Source organism: Anopheles aquasalis, chromosome 2 (assembly GCF_943734665.1).
Source record: "Anopheles aquasalis chromosome 2, idAnoAquaMG_Q_19, whole genome shotgun sequence".
NCBI lineage: Eukaryota > Metazoa > Arthropoda > Insecta > Diptera > Culicidae > Anopheles > Anopheles aquasalis.
Genome location: NC_064877.1, coordinates 33,762,501 through 33,780,000, shown reverse-complemented (window position 1 = coordinate 33,780,000; position 17,500 = coordinate 33,762,501). Strand labels below are relative to the sequence as shown.

General features: G+C 51.8%; 3 protein-coding genes across 6 annotated transcripts in view; 2 read left to right on the top strand and 1 right to left on the bottom strand.

The window, feature by feature from the left end:
• Nucleotides 1-2,693, top strand: part of LOC126568897 (DNA polymerase epsilon catalytic subunit 1) — a 6,849-nt gene extending 4,156 nt beyond the window's left edge. The window contains exon 3 of the mRNA XM_050225576.1: nucleotides 1-2,693. This exon is cut by the window's left edge and continues 3,850 nt beyond it. Within this exon, the coding sequence (XP_050081533.1) occupies nucleotides 1-2,663 (2,663 nt within the window). The 3' untranslated portion in view covers nucleotides 2,664-2,693.
• Nucleotides 2,694-2,737: 44 nt separating this feature from the next.
• LOC126568898 (ATP synthase-coupling factor 6, mitochondrial) lies at nucleotides 2,738-3,577 on the bottom strand. Its single transcript, XM_050225577.1, has 3 exons — nucleotides 3,445-3,577; nucleotides 3,111-3,268; nucleotides 2,738-3,045 (listed from the first exon to the last, which is right to left on the bottom strand). The coding sequence occupies exons 2-3, from the start codon at nucleotides 3,266-3,268 to the stop codon at nucleotides 2,880-2,882; spliced, it is 324 nt and encodes a 107-aa protein (XP_050081534.1). The 5' UTR covers nucleotides 3,445-3,577; the 3' UTR covers nucleotides 2,738-2,879.
• A 2,905-nt stretch (nucleotides 3,578-6,482) lies between these two features.
• The window catches only part of LOC126581523 (ETS-like protein pointed), a 108,582-nt gene continuing 97,564 nt past the window's right edge, over nucleotides 6,483-17,500 (top strand). The window contains exons 1-2 of one of the 4 annotated variants that reach the window (XM_050245233.1): nucleotides 6,483-6,523; nucleotides 8,420-9,106. The gene's annotated coding sequence lies outside the window, so the exon portion shown is untranslated. Of the gene's footprint in view, nucleotides 6,524-6,559; nucleotides 6,638-6,849; nucleotides 7,219-8,419; nucleotides 9,107-17,500 lie in introns of those variants that run through there. The other 3 variants (XM_050245235.1, XM_050245234.1, XM_050245231.1) reach the window with 3 other exon arrangements.

Genomic DNA, 17,500 nt, shown 5'->3' with positions numbered 1-17,500 from the left:
GCCACTTCACCGTTTGGGCGGTGGTCGGAGAGGAGCTACACAAAGTGCGCCTTTCCGTGCCCCGCATTTTCTACGTTAACCAACGTACGCCGGTCCCATCGGAAACTACCGAGGCGGATGCTGGGAACAGATCGATGTGGAAAAAGGTACACCGTGTGCTGCCCCGTGCCCGACCCGTCTACCATCTCTACCAGTACGTCGTGCCGGAGCAGGTGTTTCGCGATAATCGGCTGGGACTGTTGGCGGATCTGGCAACGCCCGATATCGAGGGTATCTACGAGACACAGATGACCCTCGAGTTTCGTGCGCTGCTCGAACTCGGCTGTCTCTGTGGAGTGCAGCGATCGGAAGCCCGTGCGCTGGCCGCACTCGCGACGAAAGATCTCGATTCCTTCACCATCCAGCAGCTCGAGATGCGATCGCTTACCTCCGGGGTGACCTATCTCAAGGGAGCATTTACGGCAGCTCCTGGTTCCGGTATAAGTCTTCGAAAGGTCTTTCTCTATCAGCACATCTCACCGACGGGTAAACGGGAAATGTGGGGACTGTTTTCACCGGCCAACCGGAAAGCGCTCGTCATCGTACTGGACACGGTACGCACGAATCAACTCCCGACCGTACGGAACCTGTACACTTCCGAACGGATCGCGCTGCTAACGGCGGGCACCAACGCTACCGAGGACACGCTACCACCAGTAGACATGACGTTCGAAGTGTTCATGGAGATCAATGCCAAGCAGGTGTACCAGCGCATTACCCGTGCACTGACGGCGTATCGGGATGAAAAGCGTGGCCCAACCCTACTGTGTCTGCAGACAGCAGTCGGTGTGCAGAAGCTGAACCAGCTGCTTCCGGTGTGTCTGGAGTTTCCCGAGATACCGATACACATCGCGGACGATGCGGCCCTCCTATCGGGGCTCGACTGGCAGCGGCATGGTGCTCGGTCCATGATACGTCACTTCCTCAACCTGAACCGTGTGCTGGACATGATGTTGGAACAGTGCCGTTACTTCCAGCTACCGCTCGGTAACATGCCCTCCGATACGGTGCTCTTCGGAGCGGATCTATTCTACGGACGGCTTCTGCTGCGGAACAACTTTGTCCTCTGGTGTTCGTCCGGTGGTCGGCCAGATTTGGGTGGCCGAGAGGCGGACGATGGTCGGCTGTTGGCCGAGTTCGAGGATAGTATTTCGATCGTCCAGAATCGGGCGGGCCTTTACCGGACGGTTTGCGTGGAGCTGACGGTGGAAAGTTTGGCCGTGTCCGCACTGCTACAGGCGAGCAAAGTGCAGGAACTCGAGGGTACTTCGTCGGCGATTACTTTCGACACGGTGCCACAAGCGTCACTGGAGGAGCTGATCACTGCCGTCGGTGGTCAACCGCTTTCGAGCTACGACGAAACGGCACTCTGCAGCCAAGCGTTCCGTGTCATGCGCTCGCTGGTGAACGCTTGGTTACGGGAGGTGTCCATCAATCGCAACGTGTTTGCGGACTTCCAGATCGTACACTTCTACCGCTGGGTACGATCGAGCCGTGCGTTACTGTACGATCCGGCACTCCGGCGTGCCCTCAACACGCTGATGCGCAAGCTGTTCCTCCAGATAGTGGCCGAGTTTCAACGGATGAAAGCGGACATCATCTACGCGGACTTCAATCGCATCATCATTGACACCGGCAAGCGGTCCGTGGTCGATGCGATCGGTTACACGGACTATGTGGTGCAGAACATACGCAGCCGTGAGCTGTTCCACAGCGTTTCACTGTCCTTCCAGCAGGCCTGGGAGTTTCTGCTGTGGATCGATCCTACGAATTACGGTGGCGTCAAGGCCAACCTGCCGAAGGAAGCTACCAGCGAGTCAGCGGAACAGCCGGCCACGGAAGAGCAGGAGCAAGACGAGGAAGAGCTGGCGCTCGAGATGAACTGGAGCTTGTCCGAGCAGCTCCCGGAGGCACGCCGATGTCGGGAGAATTTTGAAAACTTTGTCGTGTCCTTCCTGCAGGCCATGGCCGAAGGCGCCTCACCGGCTGCCGGACTGAAACGGTTGGCGAACGCCGCGTACGCTATGGTGCAGAAGATGCACGAAGGATACGCACGTGGAGCCGATGGGCCAGCGCTTGAGTTTGTGAAAGCGATCACGCGGGCACTGCAGGTCACCAAGGATACCGATGAGGAGCTGACGGGTATGCGGCGTAACATGCTGCGCCTGATCGGAGTAGGCGAGTTTAGCGAGAAAGCGCACTGGAGGGAGGCCGTCAAATCATACGTGCTGCCCGAGGTCATCTGCCAGGCGTGCAACCATTGCCGCGATCTGGACCTCTGCAAGGATACGCACCGTGCGCTTAAGGATGGGCAGCAGCCGGTGTGGCTCTGTGCCCAGTGTAACGTCGATTATGATAACGTGGAAATCGAGATGCGGCTGCTGGATGTGGTGCAGCGTAAGCTTATGTCCTACACGCTACAGGATCAACGCTGCGTTAAATGTAAGCAGATTAAGCGCGAAAATCTGGCCAAACACTGCTCCTGCACCGGAGCTTACGAGAACCTTATTTCGGCCGCCGACTTGCGCCGGTTGCTGAAAACTTTTCAAGCGCTTGCCAGCGAATACCGAATGCCGATTCTGGAGGAGACTGTCCAGCACGTGCTGCAAACGCAGGTTGCGTGATCCCAGCTATCGATCAGAGTGAAGTTCGGGTTTTTTTTCTTTGCTTCTTCAAATAAACGCTAAAAACAAGCAAATTAATGTTTACATTCTGTTACTGCCTTTATGATACCATCCAGAACAGGCAGGCGCTGGTGGTAGTGACTTCTCTATCGTAAAGTGGGGGGGAATCGCAGACGATGGTGTGGCGATGGCGGAAGTGGCCGCTCCTCCGCTGACTTATGCGGACGAATTGATCGGGTCGATCTTGGGTTCTTCGAACTTGAACGACGGGAATGCAGTCATATCCTCACCCTGCGCACCGCCGTACTGCTTGGCCAGCTTTTCCATCTCCTGCTTCAGCTCTCGCTCGATGGCTGGAGAAGCATCGACCAGCTTGCCACCCCTGGAACCGATTAAACGAGCAGGATCAAACAAATGAAAGCCACGGTCATCGGTCAGTCTACTTACGCGCTCTGGCTCTTCTGTGCGTACTCGCGCAGCTTCGTGACGAACAGCTGCTGGATGGGGTCGCTGGCTTTCGCGAGCAGGACGGCGGACACACCGTAGTTGCGGCGGGCCTGCAGTCCCATAACGCGGGCAGCGGAGATAACCTGGTTGGTCAGCATCTGGACACCGGGAAAAACGGGAAAAAGGGCTACGATTAACCTCGAAACCCGCGTTATGTAACTTGGAGCAGTATCTCCGGCCGTCAGAAGATTAGGCCGACCTTTCGGCCTATCACACGTCCTTCGGTCACAATCGTCGTGTCTGGCGGGAGCGGTTGCTCGTAGTTTAGGCTTACCTTAAGATAATTTCCCGATAAAACCGACGAGTTCGTCAACGACCCAGAGAAGATTTTCAACGCGAAAAACCGTCCACAAAAAGTTATGTTGATCTGACAAGTCTCTTATCCGGCCAAATTTGGCTGACTAACGGTTACATAAATGCCTTTGGGTGGTCTTTTCAGTGCCATTTTGCTGAATATGTTGCTGAATAACAAACGAGGGAAAATTTTAAAAATTCCCAGCAGATATTCACAAAAAAATCCCAAAATCCCAGGAAGGTAATAACAAAAGAATATGATAAAGAAAAGCAAAGGCCAGAGTTGAAGGAAAAGATCTCCAAGGTAAAGGTAATCCAATCACAATAAATATAAATTTTCCACGATTTTCCTAATGAAAGTAACATTCCAACTCATTCCAGTTTTGGTGTACAGCGGCAGTCTGTTCAGCCGCATAATTGCACGCATGGTTCTTTCGTTCCATGTGCAAGTGTACATTCTTCGTTGAATCAGATCTGTCTGGTTGCCGCGACAGGACATCTTTGTTCTTGCCCAAGCTATTCGTGATTCGGGATCTCTGAAACATTCATATAAAGATCCGATCGCATGTTGACTCCTTTACACGGTTTGGCGCTTTTCAGACTCGATTGTCTCTTGTAATTTGTCAATACGTGATTGATTTGTTCGGAATTTGTGGATATCCGCTTGGCTCATCCACACGGCCGCGAATAGTTAACGCGCAAATTCAGAACGTCCAACCATCGGTTCCCGTCATTTGTGTGCTCGATTAGACTTGTTTATAGATCTTTGATACTAGGTTTTTGAGCTCAACGCGTGCTTTTGAGATTTGGAAGACCAACTGATTTTATGTCATTCTATTTGGAGAAATTTTCCGCAGAACATTCTCTAATTGTCCATGCACAAGTAGCCGCTCCTTATCTTCCTTGATCCTTGATCATAATCGTCCTGACAAAGGATTAGTCGTACTCTTGAACCCGAAATCAAACATTCAGGAGGTATATTATTATTTTTCACCAATAGAATGTAAGGATTATCTTTTCCTTCATACTGTATACTGTTTTTAAACAAATGATGATTTTTTTTTCTCTCAATCAAGAAGGAATCGGTTCTGGATCGATCATGGGGAAAGTTCTCGTAGCAATACTCTATCTTCGCGCAACGAGCATTTAGCTGGAAGCCAATTTTAAGCTAGCAGCATAATTTCTCGCACTACCAAACAGAATCACAAGTGAATATTCGAAACCGCCGCACCATGCCAAAGCATAACCCACCAAGATGGTTAAAGCAATGCGCAAGAAGGGAGAACAGATGAAAATAAATACATCATGACGAAGATCGAGATGATGATGCTGATGATGATGATGATGATGATGATGAAGAGACTGATGGTTACCGGAGGAGAATATAAAAAGCCAAACGGAGATAAGAGTAGAGAAAGACCACGAGGACAAGAAACTAGACACCGAGAGCGCAAAGGAGAACGGAGAAGACCCGAAGACCGCGCGTAGCAGATGACAACAAACACATCGGATATGTAGGGATCGCGAGGCAGCGAACAAGGCAAGTGGAATGAGCCAAGTTTGTGGGAATCAGGACAAGCACTGAAGAAGCAACAGTACAGTGACATGCGGGTGTGTGTACAGCAGCAGCAGGAGCAGGAACGGCAGCAGCAACATGAATGATTCTCGAAACACTCAGTCACATGCACATACACAACCTCATGTCCATAGAGACAGCGTTGGATGTTTGCATCGTCGATCGTTGAAAATCACCCGAAGATCGTGGCTTGCTTGCTTCTCCTCTGCCAACGAAGGATTTCAACGAACCGTCGCCTTCGAAGAGCGTATCGTGCGAACGACAAGTGCTGCATAATTGCTATTGGGTGTGTGTGCTGTAATTTTCGGTACAGTTTTTTTTTTGGGGGTAATTTCTTCCGAGAATATGTATGCTACACTCTACATTTAACCTTATTTACCATGCGAAAAGTATGCCCTTATCGCTGCAATTTATCGGCCCCCAGCCACGCATCCAAAGGTGAAGGTGTGGAGCATTTCTTTTCACCAAATTACGGTCCAACGCAAACGCAAACGTTCTGAAACATACTGGCCCAATGCCGCGTGCCCCAACCATGATCGAGTGGTGCGCGACACAAGATGTAAATGTTTTTGGGTACAATATTGTGCTACTTAGCGTACGTAACGAATGCACATTTTAAAAGATAAAGCGAACGGCTATTCTTAGCCGCACAGCACATTATTCTATTCCGGCCGGTAAACAACATTGTATTAGCATAAGGCGGGTCTTGCCTTGGTGCATCGCTGATCGCTCCGAGGCTGCTGCTGCTGTTGGATTGACTGCTCCAGAGAACCAACAACACACCCGCCGTCGTCGTGGTTGAGGCTCATTTGGCCACGATCATTGTTTACATGGGCTTCTTCGGATTCGGAATGATTGCTTCATCGGTCCGGTGCAAAAGGGTAGATCCAAGGGCTAATGTCACCGTCACCATGCATGCCCACGGCTCCTGCTATACGACCTGCAGCACACACCTGGGGAGATCGCACCGCTCCATGATGCCCTGATGATCGTCATGATGATCATCAACATGCGTCCTACACTGCGCCTTGAGCCGGTTACGCACGAAACTCCCTCGACGGCGACAACAGCAACAGCAGACAGACGCACTGGCCACGGCATTCGCCTGAAGCAACCAATGTGAAGGTGTTTTGCAGGCGGGACAGCAGAGAAGAGAGTGGAGCCCCCCCCCCCGCAGTTCCGCCAGTACCACCATGCGTTCTCTTCTGGCGGTGGCGTGTGGGTTTTTCATTCATAATTTTCGAACTCTCCGCTCTCTTTCTGTCGTTCTCTCACGCCCTCTCTTGATCTCTCGTTTCTGATCCTTACTCATCGCACGCACACCACTTTCCACGCCCGGTAGTGTGCGTACGATCGCTCTCCAAACCCGTGTGCGATGATCGGCTGCTGTCTGGGGTGGAGGGTGGCCTGCCGAGCTTCGAGAGCATGAATCGAGAGAGAACAAACAGCGATCGCGGGAGAAGGTTCTATACTGAGTGCTGAGGTGAGGCTACGGATCGATCCGATCGGGCAGGCTGTCGATAAACGGCGGATAAAAGTTTCGAGTTTTCGGCTGTTGCGACGAGTTGTTGTTGTTGTTGGCAATGTTGTGTTCGTGGTCCGCAAGTACCCTGCGAAGGAGGGGACCCCTGAAAGTGTCGTACCATACGGGGTTCTCTTATCATTTGTCCCCACCTCGCTGCACCTCCTCTTCTTGCTCGCCTGAACGGCGGCCCGCTGTGTTGCCGATGAGGCGCGCCGAGTGATAAGAGCCTGCCAGTAGTCCACCCAACGGCCATAACTCGTTGCGGCCAAGTCTAGGCGCGCGACGATGAGTGATCAGTGCGCTGGTGGCACTGTGGCAACAGCAGCAACAGCCGTTTGTGTCCACCGAGGATTCCAGTGCTTCGTCGTCGTTTAGTGTGCGGTCTGTCCGTGAATCTGTGAAATTGCGCAAGTGTCGCATCATCACGTTGCAGTTCGCTGATCTGTTTACAAACCGGCCAAGGATTTCGGGCCGGATTTCAGTGCTTTTCTTCGCTCCGTTCTCGATCCCCTTCAGAGGAGATCTGCTGGATTACGGTCGGCGAACGGCCGTCCCGAACACATTGTCGCGATTGGACAATCCAATTCATTCAAGTTCTCAAACCGTGTGACCAGCAACGGTGGCGGCAGCAACATCATTATCATTACAGTGGAGTACGATCGGACGCACGTCGTATGGAAGGGGAAGGAAGCAAATCGGGAATTAGAATTCTAGTCAACCATCAGCGCGGCGATGAGCGGCGTATGAAGCGAGAAGCGGGGTCCCAGGAAGGGGTGGCACTGCTCCATTCGGAAGCTCCACGATCGCGCCGGACCACGCCGGCTACTGTCTTGCCTCTTGTGCCGTTGCGGGTCTCTTCTCGAATTAAAATGCAGTTCCCTCCCGCTTCCCGGGATAGGACAAAGATTAATAATAAAAAAGCGATAGTGAAAAGGGCGAAGCGAAGTTTAGAGAAACGAAACAAGGAAAGTCTTGGAAAAAGCAGCAACTCTGGCAGACGGACGAGGTGGAGCCCCCTTTTAGTTTCCTCCTGCCAGCCCTCGATGAATGAGGAAACGAAGCAGCGAACGAATTTGAATGAAGAAAGGAAGCCTTGCCCCCCCCCCCCCCCCTTGGGAGAGGGATGATAGAAGGAGGAAGAAGAGGAGCAGGGTGGTACTAAAGGATGAAAAAAAAACGGCTGGAGCAGCGCGCGCGCCACGGTTCCACGAATCATTTCTCTCTCCCTCTCTCTCTCCCCCCCCCCTCTCTCTCTCTCTCTCTCTCTCTCTCTCTCTCTCTCTCTTTCGCTCTCGGTCTCTCTCCGTGACGAACGTTGGGGAAGCGGCCGGCGTGGGGTGGCCGATGCTGCTGATCCCCGTCGTTCATTCATAAAATCATCATCTGGCTGGCTGGCTGGCTGGTTGGCTCAGAGTGTGCGCGGGCGAACGATCACGCGTCTGTATGTGTGCTCGGGGGGGGATGTTGCTGTGTAGGTTTTACCGCGAGGTGTCCCTGCCTCTCTCCCATCCACCCCCAACCGACCCCCAACATTCAGTGCTCCACTCGCGCTGACTTGCTTGGTTCCAGCGGTTTTTGGGGCGACATAAAAGAGAGACCCAATGGCCGGTCACAAAAAAAAGAACCGCGCGAGGAAGAAGGAAACACAGAAAAACAAAACGAATTTGACGATGCCCTTGGGGCTGTTGGTGCTGTTGTTGCTGCTGTTCTATGCTATCACCGGTCCCAAAAGCTCAACCCAAATTGGGAGCTACCCAAAGGCTTGGCTCTGATAATCGAGCGATTAACAATGATCGGAATTGTCATTTCTTCGATATTTTAATATTCTCCTCCCCTCGATATTTGTGTCCACAGTTACGCGGCTTAAAGTGTGCAATAAGATAATAGTGTGGTAAAAGTTCAAGTGGCTGAGCCGCGCGTGTGCCTTTTTTTCTTCTTTTCTTTCGAGTGCACTGTTCAACGACGCGTGATAAAAGCGGGAGGTCTCTTCTATGGGCGTCGAGATATCGTCAACGCAATTCGCGATGCTTCATGTTTGTCTCGAATTGATGTCATTCCGCGTGTGTCGCGAGTGAGTGAGTGAGTGAGTGGTGCTTTGGTCCTGAATCCTTTACACAAAACAAATATTGTCGTGCGTTCGTCCCCTCCCCGTTTGGCGCAATCGGAATTCTCACATTTTTGATAGTGTCACATGTGCGTTCGCGCGGTAATGTATCAGCGTCAGCCGTGTGCGGATTGATCCCGCGTCAGCAGTCGCCACTTAGTGCGTGTTTCAGTGTGTTTGTGGTAGTGTAAGTGTGCATGTAGTGCTAGTGCTGTGTTTTACTGATTACAACGCTTTTGTGCAGCTGCAGCACTTATCAGCAGCAGCAGCAACAGTAGCAGAGCAGTCTGAAAGGGCTGATCGAAGCGCAATCGTCACAAGGAACGGGCCTGCCGTGCAAGCGATAACCAGAGAGAGAGAGAGCGAGACAAGACAAGCGAAGAAAAACGGCCAAGAAAGAAGAGCCACGAAGCCAGGCATTTCCATTCTCGGGTGGGGTAAGTGTAACCAGCAAGCATATGAAGGGAAAATGGCGTCATGGCGAGGATTTGAAAGTCAAATGTCGAATGGCACAATCACACCAACTGGCCCTCGGCCCTCTGGGCTAAGCTAGAATTGACCACCAACTCTCGAACGATCTTCCGATGGGGGGGAAACGCGTTGTTCTCTCTAGATTGACGACCACTCCCTCCACCACGGACATTAACGTCGGCCGGGACCGTGGACCACTAGGCAATCACATGAAACATGTAGCCCCCCCCTCCTGCTCGTGGGGGAGAGGGGATTCGTGGAACATTAGGTCTTATCAAGCAAATTAGGTCGCCTACTAGAACCTGCTGTCAGTCAGTGTGGTGTAGTAGCAGCGAATCGGTTCTTTCGGTTGTTCCCTGTTCCCATAGATCCGGTTCACTCGTTCGTGGATCTAGAATCTAGAAGTCATCAAATTCGGGCCCAAAACTTTCCAAAGCTATTGGTCTCAAAACTGACCCCGTTCACGTAGTGTTCGAGCATTCCATTTGGGGAATACTTTAAACGCATTAAATTCAAATCGTACTCGTGTGTTCTGAGAGAACGCTAGAAGGGGACGCGAGAACGCGAAACGCTCGCCAGCAACAGCAAGGTGTAGTTTTGCGTTGAAGGACGCAACCGAAACCGTCGTGTGAGCATAACACATTTTTATGAATGAATTCTCCCGTTGCTCTGCCCAAGTCAACAGCTCCACAACCACCCTCTCCCCACCGCCCCTCCTTTCTTGGCAGCGAAAGTAAATAACAGTCAACGTCGGGTGTCACCACCGCGCGAGACCCCGAGATTTGGGAGTTCGTTGGTGTCAGCAGGATCGTAACGGGCCTTTCTCCCGTGCTAAGGGCATGCTGATCGTGCCACCGCCGAGTGTGGAGTGCGAGAGGGTCATTGTTGCACCCCCACTTTCCTCCCTTTTCCCTCAGTCCCTCGGACATCAACAACTGCTGGCTCAGGGAGTTTGCTTGGCGTGCGAAGCGAGCGCGCCGATGTGTGTCTGCGTGAACGCGGGGGTCAATTTTGCTTACTGGGACAGTTCCTCCCCCCCCCCCCTCCCCCCCGTGATCATCCCTTCGCTGAGCTGTTGTTTCGTCATAATCCAGGAGCACCACGAGAAGGCATGGGCGGTCATCGTGGCCACTGACACTGAATAGGAAGCCTAGAACCCTGTGGCTAAAAAGCAAATGTATCCGTTGTCAACGCGGATTGCGCAAGAGACCACAAAGGAGAGATTCCCCTTGGAAGACGCACACAGGAGTTGCAGTCGAGCTGGGAGACGCGGGAAAAAAACTAAAATGGCGAACACAAAACATAAGGGTGTCCAGCAGCAGCGCACCAGTAGCAGCATAAGCACCGACGACCGGCATTACCGGCGACACCGCTTGTTTTTGGTCACACCCGGAATGGCCCACAACTGGGCCGAGAACCGAGGGAAAAGGGAACAGAATCGAGAGCAAAAAAACTTATGAGTCCAGACCGGTGGATTTTTTTTTGGGATGTCACTAATTTGGGGACACACTCGAAAGTATGGTACACCCACCATGACACCACCCCGTGCTGTATGTGTGTATTGTCACGATTGCAAACTTTGAAGGCACAAAAAGAGCAAAAACAACATAGTAGAAGGCCAACCGCCGGGACAAACCCCGCAGAAAGTGTGCAGTCGCACACACGCGCCGCACGCGCAAGATAGGGGAGCGCGAACGCGAAATGAGCCCTTCTAGCACCGCAGCGCCCCCCCCCCCTCCCCAACACTTCTAGGAACATTGGTGAGATAAGATAAAACAATAATCATAAACGGCGTTTTCGCGATTCAGAGGCGAGCACGTCAAACAACCAGCGTTCGATGAGAAGAACGTCGGTCTGGATGCCCTTTTTGCTGGGCTGATGACTGTTGTTTGTCCCAGTGATGCTGATCTCTTCTCGCGTCAGGATATGTGCACCAGCGAGAAAAAGAGAGAAGTTTAGAAATCAAACCGCAACAACAACGACAACGAGGCGTGGAAAGGGGTTGCTCCCCGGGTTCGTTGTTGGGGTGTATGGATGATTGCTTATCAGCAGCAGCAGCAGCAGCACGACGACAACCAAAGGGGACGGACCGTGTTGCAGGGTTCCAAAATCCCTCCGGCCGGACCCCGGACCGTACGAAATAGAAGAAAAACAATATGGAGATTGCGCCACAGCATAGCACGCCATGTTTTATCACGCGGAATACACACAAACACACGAGACCAAACCCAAGAGATGGTTGGTTGGCAAGCTCGTGATCGCTACGTCTCTCGATGGCAGTGGTTCCCCCCTTCCTCCCATTCCAGTGAGGGGGAGAGGGTTGGAATTGATAATGAAACGCGCTGGACGCGACGATACACATTGGCCGGTGCCGGGCGATGGCGGCGAAGCAACAGCAACAACAGCCTACTTCGTCGCTGCTTCGCCTTCTTCGATTCGAATTCGCGTCCATCGCGCAATCAACACGCTGGTCCCCAGTGCTTGGATCCCCTTTTTTTCTGGCCAACCCAGGAGGGATGATTCACAAAAAAAAACGCTTCGGCTTCAGGTGTCGCAAGTGGGACGAAACAATGGTCAACAGTACATCTTTATAACCGCGTCGCTGAAGATCAAAAAGCGGCACTCCGGGCACGGGAATATCGGGATCTTCTGTTTACCGAGTTATGCGTCATCCCTTACCGTTGGTGGCCTCACACGCTCGGACACGCTCCGTCACTTGGCCGCACCGCGTGCATTCAGTGTTCGTGCTGGCCCGTGCAAACCGTTTAGCGAAGAGATGACGACGAACGCTCCAGGGCGCGCGCGCACACGTCTCAGCGATAGTCAATATTTGTCTCATAATTGGTGTTGGTCGTTGGGTGGCGTCAGACCACACTGGCCATCACCCATTGGGATTGGGGAGTTGGGATGGGGACACACAGACAACAGTGGAACTGCACCACCCCCCACCCGGTGGGCATGTATCACTCATCCGTGACGGCGGTGGGGATTTGGGAGTTAATTTTAGGAATCCCGGGCGGACGGACCAAACGAAATTATCATGTCAATACAAAACGACGTCGGTCGTCCGCCATAGACAAATACACTCTGGGGTAGTGTTGAGATGTAGCATTGTTGTTGGTGATCGTAGAGCAGAACTGGACGACGACGGACATCGAGAAGTCGACTGAGAAGGACACTTCCAACCCTTGGGAAAGCACGATCGACAGCAAACAAAAGACATTAGGACCACAGTCCGTTCCGGTACTTGCTTCTTCGGACGAAAATATAGTCCAGGCCTTTCACCTTGCGCATCTCCTGTTACGTACCGACGACGGATCTTGACAGGAATTCGAAACATAATTCCCGATACATGGACGCATACCGAGAGGCGCTCCGATCGATCAAGGAGACACTTGGAAGGTCTCTTTCCTGTTCCAGATTTCAAACACTGCCGTGTGGAACCGCAAACAACGTCCAAAGTAAGGAGAGGAAGCTTTTAACCCCCAGCAGAAAATGTTGTCCAACCCGTATAACGCCGGGCGACGTTGTTGCTGGATTAAAACAAAACCCGAAAGAAAGAAAAAACTGTTGCGTGAAATATGAAACGACTCTCCGTTCGTCTCTTAACCCGATCCCCGCCAGCGGAAGCTTCCGATTGATGCTGGTGGTGTCCTTTGCCTTTTGGATCCTGGTTGGATCCTCAACCCGTACAAACATCGCTCCAACGCAAAGCGAAGGAACGTCGCATCCAGTGGGGGAGCGCCTTCCCCCGGTCTTGGGTCCGTGATGAAAGGATTAAGTTACGCAAGTGACGCCCAGCTACTAGGACTGCAAAAGGAGCCAGGAAAATTCAGGTGGATGAAACCCCAAAAAACACAACTCGCGGGCTCTGGGCTCCTGGCAGCCTGGCAGTCCAGACAACGCCGCTATCCTATTACCGTGCGACTTGATCCTCGGCCGGTCGGGGGATCTCGCAAGTGCATTGAACTAACGATCAACCTGTGTATGTGCACTCGCCCCCTCTCTATCTCTCTTTTCTTCGGAATTTTACGGATCCTTTTTCCGTTCCTGGTGGAACAAGCTCGGTTTAGGATGCGTTTCTCTCGTTTTTTTCGGAGTTACCGATCGCTCCTTCGATCACTTTGATCGTGGCCATGGTGGCATTGCAGTTGGTCTAACGACCGGCAAACTCCAGGAACGAGCAATTAAACCAATTGGACTCCAGCTCAAAGGAGCCCGTCTAATCGTCTCGGTCGCAACCAGCGGTCAAGATGTCTCGATCACACTGGAAACTGATGGTGATTCCTTGGCTGGACGGTGGGAGTCTGCTCTCCAGGGTCTCTGCTCTTGGTGATTGGTTTGTCGATCCTTGCTGCCTGTCCCTATAAAGGGCAGCCTGCGACGACATCTGTTTGATTGGTTCGGTTGGCGTTCGCACTGGCCTTAGATGCTTCGGGACTTAGACGTAGCTGAAGAACCAGAAGAAGTCAGTGACCATGAGGGAGTGTGCACGCGGGTGTGTGTTGATGTCTGTACCAAACAGCCGGAGTTTTGGGATCGGTTCTTCCCGAAAATTGGGTTCTCTACTTGTGGACTGAAACTTGGGAGCGGTACTGGGAGCGCTGCACTTCTTCTCCATGCCGTTCGTGTTGAATAAAACAAAAATAAATTAAAAATTCTCTGCACGCCACACATATAGGAGCCTGGGAGGATGGAGTGCAATGGAACGGTCGAGGATTGGGCTTGGTAAACACCACGGACCACAAAGGAGACAGACAAAGGGAGAGAGAGAGAGAGGGAGCCAGCGAGCGAGTGAGCGATCCCGTACGAAAGATCGCATCGAGGGTTTGGTCTGGTCTGGCACCCGATGGTAGGATATATCCTCAAAGGCAAGCAACATCCATCCAGCGCAGCGCAGAACATGATGATCAACAACATAAGGCACGGCACACAAAGAAAGCGAAGATCGCCGAACGAAAGACACTCCGAGAGAAAGAGAGAGAGAGGAAGGAAGAGAAGATGATCGAAGAAAGACAGTGGGTTTCTTTTTTTTGGGAAGGGAAATCGGAAGACCGAATCCTCCCTGGCCCCGGGGTAATTGGTTTTCGGGAAAGAACACACCAATGCTATGGTGTGCGTGATCGATTTGGGCGTCTTGATCCGTGGTGTGCCTTCACTGCGGTGCCAGGAGAAGAAACTACTCGTGAAGAAACCTGACGCAAAAGGATCGTGGCTGCTGCCTGCTTCAAGTGGCTGATCCGACATGGATTCATAAACATACAAGTGTGCTGGTCCTCTTGTCCTCGTCGAGTCGTACGTTTAGTCTGTTGTAGCTGTAGGCTTAAAGATCCCTAATGAACGCTATAAAACCCACCAACGGCACATGGTGTTGCGACGGTCTTTTGCATCATCACCCGCATGGCGACGACGATGCCGTGGCGTGGCCGACGAAGCGACTCTGGTGTCCATGGGAAACGGAGAAGGAACTGCCAAAAGAAGAAGGAGAAAAGCCAAGGAGCGGGATCCAATAACAGCCCCGTGGTCCCGTGGTCCCGTGGTCGCTTTTTCTTTCCCAGGATTTGATACCAGTCGATACCGCAGCCCTGGTACCTGCTACCTCATCACCGCCAGTACCACCACGCAGTGACTCGTTCCGCCGTTTCACACCAAACAGATTGCCGGCACGAAAACAGATTGCGTACCGTAAGGTCCCAGAAAATCCCGTCCGAATCCGTCCGAATGCTGCTGCTGGCAAGTGACGCAAAGACGACCGTAAAGGGGCTACACCAACGCAGCTGTTGGATGAGTTGACTATCGCTAGGATTTTGGAGATTTCGGTGCCCCGGATATCTCGTTCGAGAACTGCCATCTTGACCCATTTTGGTCGCATTTTACGAAGCAGCACTTCGCCGGGATTCGATCCAAGAGTGCGAGAACTGCACGTCGTGGCCCTGACTAACTTTGTGCCCTGGACGCATCGGGATCGTTGTCGATCGGTTGGTCGCTTACACGCGCGCCTTGCACACACTGCTGTTGCACATCTGGAAAGTGCCGGGAGGAAAATTTATGATCCAACACGAGCAACCAGCACAACAGGACACGACGACGCTCTCTTGGGACATGACGTCCCGGGTTGGCCCGAAGTCCGAAACGACATAATCCGGAACGACAACTGCGGTCCCACAGAGTAGAGTTGCGAGAGAGAGAGAATGATGAATACGCGCCCTGGTGTATTACGCGCTTGTTGATCCTCAACCTCAAGCACCTCAGGAGATGGACAATGTTTCAAACCAATCCACTACTGCTGCCGTTGCTCCTGGCGGTGGGGACCACCTCTTATCCCACTGTGCGCCAACTCATCATCACGCTTTGTTTGCCTGCCAGACCCTCACTCCACCGTCACCTGTTCCCCCGGGCCAGTCCGCGCGCAAGGGGCCTCGGGGGGACTTCCATGACGTTCGCTGCTTGCTTTTGCGTGCTTCGCGATCTCCGCGAAGGTGGTTATAAATAATATTTCCCCCCACGATCCGGGTGGCGTTGCGAACCGATGGCCAACCGGTGGCAAACGACGACGAACCAACGTGAATTGGCGGCTATCAACGCTCCGCCGGTTGCCATCGGTTGGCAGAATGTTTATTATTTGCTTTCAAACACAGACAGGAGGATCGCGTTTCCAACGCGCCGCTTCACGGGGACGTGAGTAACGAGGAGTAACGTTTTTTAACCCTTTCCTCCACGGCCATCGTCAAGCATTCACAACATTTGGGGGATCCTCTCCTACGATGTGATCGGTTATGAAGATTTATTGCCAGCAACCACCACCAGCACCACCACTCGACACTCAACTCTGGACACAGCTGATCAACGCCCAAGGTCCAAGGGGCGGAGTGAGGTTGTATGATCGATACGCGTTTTGACGCATAGCCGTTTGGCGTTTGTTGCGTATCTTGGCACGAAGTGGCTCCCCGAATTTCTGGGAACCGTGGTCGTGTTGGAAGTTCCAAACATCTAGCGAGTGCGAACTGTGCGGCGTTTAGGGATATCCCTAAAGGGTCAGCTACCTACCAGAACCCCTGGATACCTGTTCCGAACCCAGGTAACGATGGCGCCAGACGGCTGGAGGGATTGCCCATGCGGAAGTATCCGATGGCTAGACGCAATTGACTTGATACGCCCGACTGACTCTTCCGCTGCCGCCGCCACCGCCGCCGTCGGTGGATCTGCAAAGAACGCCCTGTGCCGTGCTGTGAAGTGCTGGCTCAGGGGTCAGGGGTTTGGTAAACATAATCTGTCTGGCGGACCCCGGGCTCACGTCGCCACCGATCGGCGTGTGCATTACTCTGCCTAGTGGCTAACGGCACAGGTCATTAAGAGTGGAAGGAAGGTGATAAAGAGGAGGACAGCGGAGAAAGCATTGATTGCGAGCGCGCGATCGCTTCTGCTTCTGTTGACATGTTCTGGCCACGCCAGGACATTCCACAGTGTGTCTTTGAAGCTGTACGATAACGATCGACGATGGTGATCGCCCTGAGTTGTAGGTCTGAGAGCCTCTTGAGACCAAAGGGCGGTGTCTGTGCTACCACTGTTGTTACTGTATATCGTGTGCTTAGTCCTAATGCTGTTTATCCTCTGACTAGTGATTGAATTGAACAGATATGAGAGTCTTATCTAAGGGAATGTCATTAAAAAGAATGTATGGTTGATTAGGGCCCAAAAATACTCATTTATGAGGATTTTTTGTAAAGAAAATAATCATCATTTATGTTTTCTCTTGAATGTTCCATTACGATTCAGCATTACATAATAGAACAGTTGCTTTCCTAGATTATTGGGATTTAGTTTGTTGGAAATATTATAAAAGAAATATAGTTTTGGCATTGATCTCTGGGAAATATTCTCAGATCGATCTTCCAGAGTATAGCAATCGATACTATTTCGTCGTCGAGGAACTTCCGTTGAATTTTTTTATGTTTAATTTATAATTTTCGGCATTATTTTAAAGTTGAAAAGGGATGGTTCATAGGATTTTGTTGAACACGTAGAGCTTTACCAAACTTTTTTTATGAAGCATCACAAATCTCCACAAAAACCAAACGAGCCCACTCAAAAATGATGTAGATGTGAACTGCGAAATGGACCTTTATTGACCAAAATGCTTTAATCTTTTTATCCTAAATTTAACGACTGTAATTTTGAATAGCTCTGAAAATGAACAATAATGTATAAATAAAATGTAAAATACTATTGCAAACACTGAAACCAAATTCGTTAGTCCCGTGGGCTAACAACTGCTCGTGGAACTGCTCGGCGCAAGACGACGACGAGCATTCTGTGTTACCTCTTGTCCCGTCGATTGGGATGTTTTGCTTCGCGCATCA